General features: G+C 39.5%; 1 protein-coding gene across 1 annotated transcript in view; it reads left to right on the top strand.

Annotated features, from left to right (window-relative positions):
- CRTAP (cartilage associated protein) overlaps positions 1 to 12,847 on the top strand; it is a 33,496-nt gene that overhangs the window by 8,699 nt on the left and 11,950 nt on the right. The window contains exons 3-4 of the mRNA XM_068557606.1: positions 5,232 to 5,403; positions 11,929 to 12,057. Coding sequence (XP_068413707.1) covers positions 5,232 to 5,403; positions 11,929 to 12,057 — 301 coding nt within the window. The remainder of the gene's footprint in view (positions 1 to 5,231; positions 5,404 to 11,928; positions 12,058 to 12,847) is intronic.

The following is a 12,847-nucleotide window of genomic DNA, read 5'->3' as shown; positions in this document are numbered from 1 at the left end:
ATACTTCACTGTTAGGGGGAGGGGTATCTGACACTTGCTTAAGCTTTATCTTTTCCTTGAATCGATTTTTAGAATCAGCTTTACTGAGGTATAATTTATTTAAAACTTATTTACTAATTTTAAGTGTGTAATTCGATGAGTTTTGTCAAAGGTACCACCACAATCATGATGTAGAATGTTTTCTTCTCCCCTAAAAAGTTCCCTTGTACCCCTGTGCAGTCCAGGCTTTGCCCCACCCCCTGACTCCTGACAGCCACTGCTCTGGTTTCTGTCACTAGAGTTTTCTCTTTTTCCTTTATTCAAACTTGATTTTTTATCAAGTGCCTGTTACTTTTTTTTTTTTTTAAATTAAGATAAGACACACAATACTAAATAGTGATTTGAAAATAATCTGAATGAAAGAGAGAACATAGTATATCTCTCCATCTGTTTGTGTCATCTTTGATTTCTTTCATCAGTGTCTTATAGTTTTCTGAGTACAGGTGTTTTACCTCTTTAGGTAGGTTTATTCCGAGGTATTTTATTCTTTTTGTTGCAGTGGTGAATGAGATTGTTTCCTTAGTTTCTCTTTCTGATTTTTCATCATTAGTGTATAGGAATGCAAGAGATTTCTGTGCATTAATTTTGTATCCTGCAACTTTACCAAATTCATTGATTAGCTCTAGTAGTTTTCTGGTGGCATCTTTAGGATTCTCTATGTGTAGTATCATGTCATCTGCAAACAGTGACAGTTTTACTTCTTCTTTTCCAATTTGTATTCCTTTTATTTCTTTTTCTTCTCTGATTGCCGTGGCTACGACTTCCGAAACTATGTTGAATAATAGTGGCGAGAGTGGACATCTTGTCTTGTTCCTGATCTTAGAGGAAATGCTTTCAGTTTTTCACCATTGAGAATGTTGTTTGCGGTGGGTTTGTCATATATGGCCTTTATTATGTTGAGGTAGGTTCCCTCTATGCCCACTTTCTGGAGAGTTTTTATCATAAATGGGTGTTGAATTTTGTCAAAAGCTTTTTCTGCATCTATTGAGATGATCATATGGTTTTTATTCTTCAGTTTGTTAATATGGTGTATCACATTGATTGATTTGCATATATTGAAGAATCCTTGCATCCCTGGGATAAATCCCACTTGATCATGTTGTATGATCCTTTTAATGTGTTGTTGGATTCTGTCTGCTAGTATTTTGTTGGGGATTTTTGCATCTGTATTCATCAGTGATATTGGTCTGTAATTTTCTTTTTTTGTAGTATCTTTGTCTGGTTTTTGTATCAGGGTGATGGTGGCCTCGTGGAATGAGTTTGGGAGTCTTCCTTCCTCTGCAATTTTTTGGAAGAGTTTGAGAAGGATGGGGTGTTAGCTCTTCTCTAAATGTTTGATAGAATTCACCTGTGAATCCATCTGGTCCTGGACTTTTGTTTGTTTGAAGATTTTTAATCACAATTTCAATTTCGTAACTTGTGATTGGTCTGTTCATATTTTCTATTTCTTCCTGGTTCAGTCTTGGAAGGTTATATCTTTCTAAGAATTTGTCCATTTCTTCCAGCTTGTCTATTTTATTGGCATAGAGTTGCTTGTAGTAGTCTCTTATGATGCTTTGTATTTCTACGGTGTCCGTTGTAACTTCTCCTTTTTCATTTCTGATTTTATTGATTTGAGTCCTCTCCCTCTTTTTCTTGATGACTCTGGCTAAAGGTTTATCAATCTCATTTATCTTCTCAAAGAACCAGCTTTTAGTTTTATTGATCTTTGCTATTGTTTTCTTTGTTTCTATTTCATTTATTTCTGCTGTGATCTTTATGATTTCTTTCCTTCAACTAACTTTGGTTTTGTTTGTTCTTCTTTATCTAGTTCCTTTAGGTGTAAGGTTAGATTGTTTATTTGAGATTTTTCAAGTTTCTTAAGGTAGGATTGTATTGCTAGAAGCATCCCATAGGTTTTGGATCGTTGTGTTTTCATTGTCATTTGTCTCTAGGTATTTTTTGATTTCCTCTTTGATTTCTTCAGTGATCTCTTGGTTATTTAGTAACATACTGTTTAGCCTCCATGTGTTTGTGTTTTTTACATTTCTTCCCCTGTAATTTATTTCTAATCTCATAGCATTGTGGTTGGAAAAGATGCTTGATATGATTTCAATTTTCTTAAGTTTACCAAGGCTTGATGTGTGACCCAAGATGTGATCTATCCTGGAGAATGTCCCGTGTGCACTTGAGAAGAAAGTGTAATCTGCTGTTTTCGGATGGAATGTCCTATAAATATCAATTAAATCTATCTGGTCTATTGTGTCATTTAAAGCTTGTGTTTCCTTATTAATTTTCTCTCTGGATTATCTGTCCACTGGTGTAAGTGAGGTGTTAAAGTCCCCCACAATTATTGTGTTACTGTCGATTTCCTCTTTTATAGCTGTTAACATTTGCCTTATGTATTGAGGTGCTCCTATGTTGGGTGCATATATATTTATAATTGTTATATCTTCTTCTTGGATTGATCCATTAATCCTTAGGTAGTGTCCTTCTTTCTCTCTTGTAACATTCTTTATTTTAAAGCCTATTTTATCTGAGATGAGTATTGCTACTCCAGCTTTCTTTTGATTTCCATTTGCATGGAATATCTTTTTCCATCCCCTCACTTTCAGTCTGTATGTGTCCTTAGGTCTGAAGTGGGTCTCTTGTAGACAGCATATATATGGGTCTTGTTTTTGTATCCATTCAGCAAGCCTGTGTCTTTTGACTGGAGCATTTAATCCATTCACATTTAAGGTAATTATCAATATGTATGTTCCTATTACCATTTTCTTCATTGTTTTGGGTTTGTTTTCATAGGTCCTTTTCTTCTCTTGTGTTTCCCACTTAGAGAAGTTCCTTTAGCATTTGTTGTAGAGCTGGTTTGGTGGTGCTGAATTCTCTTAGCTTTTGCTTGTCTGTAAAGCTTTTGATTTCTCCATCAAATCTAAATGAGATCCTTGCCGGGTAGAGTAATCTTGGTTGTAGGTTCTTCCCTTTCATCACTTTAAATATATCATGTCACTCCCTTCTGGCTTATAGAGTTTCTGCTGAGAAATCAGCTGTTAACATTATGGGAGTTTCCTTGAATGTTATTTGTCATTTTCCCCTTGTTGCCTTTAATAACTTTTCTTTGTCTTTACCTTTTGTCAATTTGGTTACTATGTGTCTTGGCATGTTTCTCCCTGGGTTTATCCTGCCTGGGGCTCTCTGTGCTTCCTGGACTTGGGTGGCTATTTCCTTTCCCATGTTAAGGAAGTTTTCAACTATAATCTTTTCAAACATTTTCTCAGGTCCTTTCTCTCTCTCTTCTCCTTCTGGGATCCCTATAACGTGAATGTTGGTGCGTTTAATGTTGTCCCAGAGGTCTCTTAGGCTGTCTTCATTTCTTTTCATTCTTTTTTCTTTATTCTGTTCTGCAGCAGTGAATTCCACCATTCTGTCTTCCAGGTCACTTATCCGTTCTTCTGCCTCAGTTATTCTGCTATTGATTCCTTCTAGTGTATTTTTCATTTCAGTTATTGTATTGTTCATCTGTTTGTTCTTTAATTCTTCTAGATTTTTGTTAAACATTTCTTACATCTTCTTGATCTTTGTCTCCATTCTTTTTTTTGTTTGTTTGTTTGTTAAAATTTATTTATTTATTATTTATTTTATTTTTGTCTGCATTGGGTCTTCCTTGCTGCATGGGCTTTCTCTAGTTGCTGCGAGTGGGGGCTACTCTTCGTTGTGGTGTGCGGGCTTCTCACTGCAGTGGCTTCTCTTGTTGCGGAGCCTGGGCTCTAGGCGCGTGGGCTTCAGTAGTTGTGGCACGCAGGCTCAGTAGTTGTGGCTCACTGGCTTAGTTGCTCCACAGCATGTGGGATCTTCCTGGACCAGGGCTCAAACCCGTGTCCTCTGCATTGGCAGGCGGATTCTTAACCACTGCGCCACCAGGGAAGTCCAGTCTCCATTCTTTTTCTGAAGTCCTGGATCATCTTCACTATCATTATTCTGAATTCTTTTTCTGGAATGTTGCCTATCTCCACTTCATTTAATTGTTTTTCTGCGGTTTTATCTTGTTCCTTTATCTGGTGCATAGTCCTCTGCCTTTTCATTTTGTCTATCTTTCTGTGAATGTGGTTTTCGTTCCACAGGCTGCAGGATTGTAGTTCTTCTTGCTTCTGCTGTCTGCCCTCTGGTGGATTGCACCTGCTACTTTTTGAATTAAATAAAATAAGTGTACCACTGTGAACAGGGTAGAAAAATCTAGATATAGGTAAGTTACTGATTGGTTTCCTATTTGTAATTAAGAGTGAGCATGGTTTCTCCAGAGCTAATGAGAGTAGAGCTTGACGATGGTCTGATTCCTTTCAGGAGGACAGATCTCTCTCCCTTCATGTCTGGACCTTCCTTGGCTTCTCTCTGCTTTCCAGAGCCTGCTTTTTGTTTGTTTGTTTGTTTGTTTGTTTGTTTTTTTAATTGAAGTATAGTGGATTTACAGTGTTTCAGGTGTATAGCAGAGTGATTCAATTACACATAGAATATATATATATATATATATGTATTATTTTTCAGATTCTTTTCTATTATAGGTTGTTACAAGCTATTAAATATAGTTCCCTGTGCTATACAGTAGGTCCTTGTTGCTTATCTATTTTATATATAGTAGTGTGTATCTGTTAATCCCAAATTCCCAGTTTATCCCTCCCCTACCCCTTTCCCCTTTGGTAACCATAAGTTTGTTTTCCTACTTTGTGAGTCTATTTCTGTTTTGTATACAAGTTCATTTGCATCATTTTTTAGATTCCACATATAAGTGATATCATATGGTATTTGTCTTTCTCTGTCTGGCTTACTTCACTTAGTATGATAATCTCTAGGTCCATCTATGTTGCTGCAAATGGCATTATTTCACTCTTTTTTATGGCTGAGTAATATTCCATCTTCTTTATCCATGCAACCTGTTGATGGACACTTAGGTTGCTTCCATGTCTTGGCTATTGTAAATAGTGCTGCTATGAACATAGGGGTGCATGTATCTTTTTGAATTAGAGTTTTCTCTGGATATATGCCCAGGAGTGGGGTTGCTGGGTCATATGGTAGCTCTAGTTTTAGTTTTCTGAGGAACCTCATTACTGTTCTCCATAGTGGCTGTACAAATTTACATTCCCACCGACAGTGTAGGAGGATTCCCTTTTCTCCACACCCTCTCCAGCATTTATTATTTGTAGACTTTCTGATGATTCCAGAGCCTGTTCATCCGAGCCGTGCGGGGGTACAACGGTGAGAACTGGAGGACATGCATCACGGACATGGAGCTGGCCCTTCCTGACTTTTTCAAGGCCTTTTATGAGTGTCTCGCTGCCTGCGAGGGCTCCCGGGAGATCAAGGACTTCAAGGATTTCTATCTTTCCATAGCAGGTTAGTGGTGGGTTGTGTCCTCGACATAAATGGCATAGCTGCCCCTGTGGGTTCTACATGCCTTCTAGGTACTTGAGTGGCCTCTGAGGAACTTTTGAGCTTAAATAAGAGAGGGTAACTGGGGTGGCTGACACATGCATAGATCAGCCTCTGATTTGGTGGGAGCTTCTGGAGAAACAGTGAGTATGGTGTCTAGATACAGGCCAGCAGAGAAGGTCTGCCTCATCAGCCCTACTTGATTACAGGTTCCCACGGGCTTTTGGAAAAATAAAAATGGGCCCCAAAGCAACTCATGCCTCACCTTAGGGAGATAACTTTGATTATGGCAATTTTTCAGCACACATCAAGGTAAAATGAAGAGTATAATGAACCTCTAATTAGTCATCACTAAGATAACTTTCGGGAAAAAAATTTTCTGACTATAAAATAATTCATGCTTATTATAGGAAGTTTAGAAAACACAGGAAAGAACGAAGAAAATTGAGGACTTCCCTGGTGGTCCAGCGGTTAAGACTCTGTGCTTTCACTGCAGGGGTCGTGGGTTCAATCCCCGGTCGGGGAACTAAGATTCCCACATGCCTCACGGTGCGGCCAAAAAAAAAAAAAAAAAAAGAAAGAAGAGAAAAATTGAAAACACATAAATAGCCCTAGGGTTTCTCCTTAACCAGTAGTGGGCAGCGATGCTTCAGAGAATGGGAAATGGCCAAGAGATGTCCCTAAGTGGTTTGGGACATCCAAACTGCACCTTGCAGGAAGGGGACCCAGGTCAGATAGGTCTGAGATTGGCCTGAGCACCGTCTGCCTCTTGGAGTCTCTGTGTGCTGTGATGGTTAATGGCTCCCAGAAACCCTGGGGTAGGCAGCTCTTTTACAGTTATTGAATCCAGTACAGTTTTTGTTTTTGTTTTTTAATCACTTTTTTGCTCATGGATCTCTTTTTCCACAGAGTACCTTTATTTCTCTTAACAAAACCTTTTTATTGTGGAAAATTTCAAACATATACAAAAAATAGAAGAGTGTAAAGAAACCCCATGTCACCATGATGCAGCTTCACTATTGTCAACTCAAGGTCAACTGGGTGTCATCTAATTCCCACCCACTTACCTCTCATATTATTATTATTATTTTTAAAAAATATTTATTTATTTATTTGGCTGTGCCAGGTCTTAGTTGTGGCATGCGGGATCTTCGCTGCAGCATGCGGGATTTAGTTCCCTGACCAGGGATCGAATCCGGGGCGCCTGCATCAGGAGCTCGGAGTCTTAACCACTGGACCACCAGGGAAGTCCCTCATGTTATTTTGAAGCAAATCCCAGATGTTGTGTCACTTCGTTTGTAACGTTTCAGTAGGCACCTCTAAAAGATAAGAACTCTTTTTTTTTCAACCACTGAACCATTACACCTAAAAGAATTTTAACAACAGTTCCTTGATCTCATCATCAAATATCCAGTGTCCCAGTCATCTCAGAAATGTCATAAATGTGTGTTCCTTAAATTTACAATTTGTTGGGTTTTTTGTGTGTTTTCTTTCTTTCTTTTTTTCTTTTTGGTCCCACTGCGCGACTTGTGGGATCTTAGTTACCCGACCAGGGATTGAACCCGGGCCCCCAACAGTGAAAGTGTGGAGTCCTAACCACTGGACTGCCAGGGAATTCCCAGTTTATTCGTTTGAATCAGGTTCAAAATAAGTCCCACACATTGCATTTGGTTATCTTCTTAAATTTTTATTTTGAACAAAACTTTACTATTTTAACCGTGTGTAAGTGTACAGTTCCATGGCAGTAAGTATATTCACATTGTTGTGCAGCCATCACCACCATCCATCTCCAGAACCTTTTCATCTTCCCAAACTGAAACTCTGTACCCATTAAACACTAACTCCCCATCCTCCTCCTTCCCAGTCCCTAGCGACCACCATTCTTCTTTCTGTCTCTATGAATTTGATTACTCTGGGTACCTCATATAAGCAGAATCATACAGTATTAGTCCTCTTATGACTGGCCTGTTTCACTTAGCATAATGTCCTCAAGGTTCATCCATATTCTAGCAAATTGGTTTTTATCTTTTTAATTTAAAAAAAATTATTATTTATTTATTTATTTTTGGCTGTGTTGGGTCTTCGTCGCTTCGCGTGGGCTTTCTCTAGTTGCGGCGAGCAGGGGCTGCTCTTCGTTGCAGTGCGCGGGCTTCTCATTGCAGTGGCTTCTCTTGCTGAGGAGCATGGGCTGTAGGCACGTGGGCTTCAGTAGTTGTGGCGCACAAGCTTAGTTGCTCCATGGCATGTGGGATCTTCCTGGACCAGGGCTCAAACCTGTTTCCCCTGCATTGGCAGGCGGATTCTTAACCACTGCGCCACCAGGGAAGCCCCTGGTTATCTTTTAAATCTCTTAATCTATAAATCCTCCTGCCAATTCTTTTTTTTCTCCTTGTTATTGCAGAAACTGTGTTGTTTGTCCTATAGAGATTCCCACAGTCTGGATTTTGCTGGTTGTATCCCGTAGTCCTCTGTCCTCTGTATTTTTTTTTTTTTTAAGCCCAATTTTTTTTTTTTTTTAACCCCTCCACGCGGCTTGGGGAATCTTAGTTTCCTGACCAGGGATTGAACCCACGCCCTCAGCAGTGAAAGTGAGGAGTCCTAACCACTGAACCACTGGGGAATTCCCTCTTTCACTTTGTATTTGTATACTTTTTTCTTACAGTGAAAATCTTACTTCTCTATAACGTAGAATATTTATTTGCTTTTCTTACAATGAACATAATATGGTTTCAAATGTATCACAGCAAGATAAATATTAACAATAAAACTTCTGAGTGACATTTGCGATGTCTTTGAAGTTCTTTTAGTCCTTAGATCTGTGCCGTCCAGCATGGTAGCCACCAACTGATTGTGGCTACTGAACACTTGAATGGTGACTGGTCCAATCTGAGATGTGCTCTGAGTATGATGTAGATACTGGATTTTGCAGAATTAGTACAAAAAAAAGGATAATGAATATCTCATTAACAATTTTTTTATATTGATTACATGTTGAAATGATAATATTTTGGACATTTCTGGGTTAAAAAATATGTTATTAATATTAATGTCACTTGTTTCTTTTTAGTTTTTTTTTTAATGTTGCACTAGAAAATTAACAATTACATATGTGGCTCACATTGTATTTCTGTTAGACTGTGCTGCCTTACACTGTATCCCAATAAGAATATTCAGTTACTGTGATCTGTTCTTTTCTCTGTGTGGTACCAATTGGATATACATCTAGGTTTATTTTAGTTGTGTTCTGGAGGCTTGCTTGATTTTTCCTTTTTATTGTTTAGTTTTTTTTTGAATATATATAATATTCATATGTTTGAGTGAAAACTATTTAAAAAAATCACACTCAGAGAAATCTTGCTTCCATCCACATCTCTCCTATTCATCTCACCTACCCCCAAAGGTAACCTTTCTTTATTCGTTTCTTTGATATACCTTAGATAGATAGATATTTAGGGATTTTTTTTAGTTTTATTTTAAAATACAGTTGACCTTTGAACACTGGAAAGCACCTTAACCAAATGCTTAAAAATTAATGTCACCAGGACTTCCCTGGTGGTCCAGTGGTTAAGAATCCACCTTCCAATGCAGGGGATGCGGGTTCGATCCCTGGTCGGGGAAATAAGATCCCACATGCTGCAGGGCAACTAAGCTTGTGAGGGGCACTGACCCTCAGTGCTGTTGGAGATCCGAGTATGACTTAATAGTTTGTCCACCATGTCCTTTGTTCCTCTGTATCCATAATTCCTCCAAATTAGTGGTTCTACATCCAGGGATTCAACCAACCGAGAATTGTATGGTACAGTAGTATTTACTATTGAAAAAAATCTGCATGTAAGTGGATCTGTGCAGTTCAAACCCGTGTTTTTCAAGGGTCAACTGTAATTTCAAAACTGTAGAGAAGTTCCAAAAGTAGTACAAAGAACTCTCACATACTCCTTACCCAGATTCACCAATTTTTGACCTTGTGCACATTTACTATCATTGTCTCTGTATATGTGTGTATATAGTTATTTTTATTTCAGGACATTTTGAGAGTAGGTTGCGGACATCACGACACTTTACCCCGTAATCCTTCAGTGTATTTCCTAAGAACAATATTCTCTACATATCCACAGGATAGTTATTAAATTCAGGCAACTTAACATCGATACAATACTTTTTTTTGGCCGTATGGCATGTGGGATCTTAGTTCCCAGACCAGGGATCGAACCTGGGCACCCTGCAGTGGAAGCTTGGAGTCCTAACCACTGGACTGCCAGGGAAGTCCCAACATCAATACAATACTTTTATCCAATCTACAGTCCATATTCCAATTTTGTCAATTGTCACAATAATGTCCTTTCTAGCAACTTTTTTCCCTGGTTTAAGATCTTGTCCAGGATCACATTTCCTATTTATTTGTCATATTTCTTTTTTGTTTTGGTGGCATCAGGTCTTAGTTGTAGCACACGGGATCTTCGTTGAGGAATGCGGGATCTTTCGTTGTGGAGAGCGGGCTCTTCGTTGTGGCATTCGGGCTTCTCTCTAGTTGTGGCGTGCGGGTTTTCTCTCTCTAGTTGTGGCACCCGGGCTCTAGAGCGTGTGGGCTCTGTAGTTGCAGCACACGGGCTCTCTTGTTGAGGTGCGTGAGCTCAGTAGTTGTGGCGCACGGGCTTAGTTGCCCCGCGGCACGTGGGATCTTTACTTCCCCGACCAGGGATCAAACCCGCGTCCCCTGCATTGGAAGGCGGATTTTTTACCACTGGACCACCAGGGAAGTGGTGACATTAAGTTTTAAACATTTGGTTGAGGTGCTTTCCAGTTTCTCCACGATATAATTACTGTTTTTCCTTTTTAAATTAATAATTTGTGGACAGGTGCTTCCAGACTAGGACAACTTGCTGTCCATCAAACTCTGCCCCCCTCCCCAGCCTACCCCCACTGATTTAGCACACTGTTGAGAATTCTTGCCTGAATCATTTTTTTCTATAAAGGTTGTGTGAATATAAAACTACTTTCCCTAGGGATTTCCCTGGTGTTCCAGTGGTTAAGACTTCGCGCTTCCACTGCACTGGGCGGGGGTTTGATCCCTGGTTGGGGAACTAAGATCCCACATGCTGCGCAATGCGGCCAAAAAAAAAAAAGAAAAAGAAAAAAAAAAAAACTACTTTCCCTTTATTTTTGTGTCTGCTTCTTTCATACAGAATAGGTACCATACGTTAAACACTATTCTATTTTATGCTTTTTCCACTTAACAATATATCCTAACTAGTGCGCAGAGATTGTGTCATTCTTTTTATTACTGCCGAGTGCTCCACTGAGGGTTGGGGGAGTGATGTACTACAGTTTATTCAACTATCTGATAGATATTTGGCCTGTTCCAATCTTTTGCTTTTACATCTAATACTGCAATGGGGAATTTTAGTGGGTTGTTGTTGTTTGCTAAGTATGGAAGTGTGTTTGCAAAGTCAACATCAGTGGGATTGATAGTTCAGAGTAAAGGTTTACATAAATTATTTAGTATTTTAAGGTACCATTTTGCATTCCTACCAGCAATGTAGGAGAGTGCCTGTTCCTCCACAGTCTTGCTGGCAAAATGTGTATCATCATGCTGGAGTCTTTCGCTTCTGGCTGCATGAAAGGAGAAAAGGGAGGGGCCAAGGGTCACCTGGGAGGTTGTTAGGGACCAGCCCCAGAAGTAGTATTCATCAGTTGTTACCATCCACATTTCATGGCTCACTTAGTCACATGGCCCCAACCTAACTGCAAAGGAGGCTGGGAAATGTAGTCTTTGACATCTTTCTATGTGACTGTATTTAGGTATTTTTTAAATTTTATTTTATTTTATTTTATTTATTTATTTGGCTGCACCAGGTCTTAGTTGCGGCACTCGGGATCTTTAGTTGTGGCATGAGAACTCTTAGTTGCGGCATGCATATGGGATCTAGTTCCCTGACAAGGGGTCGAACCTGTGTCCCCTGCAGTGGAAGCGCAGAGTCCTAACCACTGGACCGCTTGGGAATTACCGAGAATATGTGTATTTTAAACTTTGATAAACTTTGCCAAATTGTACTCCAAAACATTTGTTCCTATTTTGCTCCTACCAACAGATCATGAGAGCATGAGTCTCACTATTCTTTTCCTATCACTGGACATCATCAAATTTTAAACATTTTGCCAATGTAATAGCTTACATTATTTTAGGTAGAATTGTATTTCTTAATTTCAAATGTGGTTAAGATCTTTTCACAATGTTTATTAGCCCTTTTTATAATTTCTATTAACATCCTTTGGCTATTTTTATAGTGGACATTTGTCTTTTTCTTATTGATTTAGGAAACTGTGCATGAAAGATTTTAGCCCTTTATCATAAGTGTTGTGAATATTTTACTTTTATCATTTTATCATTTATCATTTTTACCTTTTACCTTGATCTTTTGGGGCAGTGGGGCAGAAGCAGCATTAAGAAAATAATGGATACACTGCCTGAAAATTTGTGTGTTCTTTCAGATCATTATGTGGAAGTTCTGGAATGCAAAATACAGTGTGAAGAAAACCTCACCCCAGTTATAGGAGGATATCCAGTCGAGAAATTTGTGGCTACCATGTATCATTATTTGCAGTTTGCTTATTATAAATGTAAGTAATCATTTTCTAGGAGATCTGAGCAAGGTACTAACACTTAACTTCCACATCTGTAGAGAGTACTAACCTCCTAAGATTGTTGAGGATTAAATGAGTTGATAGACGTGGAATGCTTAGGAAATTCACACACTGGCACATGGCAAACTCTATATAACTGTTTTTTTGGTTGTTGTTGTTGTTGTTCTTTTGGCCGCTCTGCATGGCATGCGGGATCTTAGTTCCCCGACCAGGGATCGAACCCATGCCCCCTTGCAGTGGAGGCGCGGAGTCCTAACCAATGGACCGCCAGGCAAGTCCCTTTTTTCTTTTTTCTTTTTTTTAAAAAATATCATTATTTCCCTTCTTCCACGTCATTGGCTTTACTTTTCAGAGTCTTAGAATGTCATTGCAGTTGGTCCTACCTTGGCCTGAAATTGGAGTTTATCAATCAGAACCTTCCAAGTGGACAAAGGGGACACATGGGAGAAAGAAAGGAACTTGGAGTTCAGACTTCAGAGCCTGAATTTCCTGGCTTTCCCCCCTCTCCCTGTAGCCAAGATTGCTGGGTGCCACTCGCGGGAGCAGCATGTACCTTGGCAGTTCAGTGACAAGCACGGGAAGTTACTAGGGTCATTTGCAGCAGCAACAACTCTACCCTCCTGATGAAATGTCTGGGTCCACTGGCAGGTGTCTGGCTAGCTTCCCCAAGGCTGCTCTTCAAACTCAGGGGCAGCTGGTCTTGGGGACTCAGGGATGTCCTGGAGGAGTGCCAGGTGACCTTGTCTTCCACAGCCCCCCTTCCCTG

This window comes from Eschrichtius robustus, chromosome 12 (assembly GCF_028021215.1).
Source record: "Eschrichtius robustus isolate mEscRob2 chromosome 12, mEscRob2.pri, whole genome shotgun sequence".
NCBI classification, from domain to species: Eukaryota; Metazoa; Chordata; class Mammalia; order Artiodactyla; family Eschrichtiidae; genus Eschrichtius; species Eschrichtius robustus.
The sequence above is the reverse complement of the archived record's forward strand: the minus strand, read 5'-3'. Positions and strand labels throughout refer to the sequence as shown.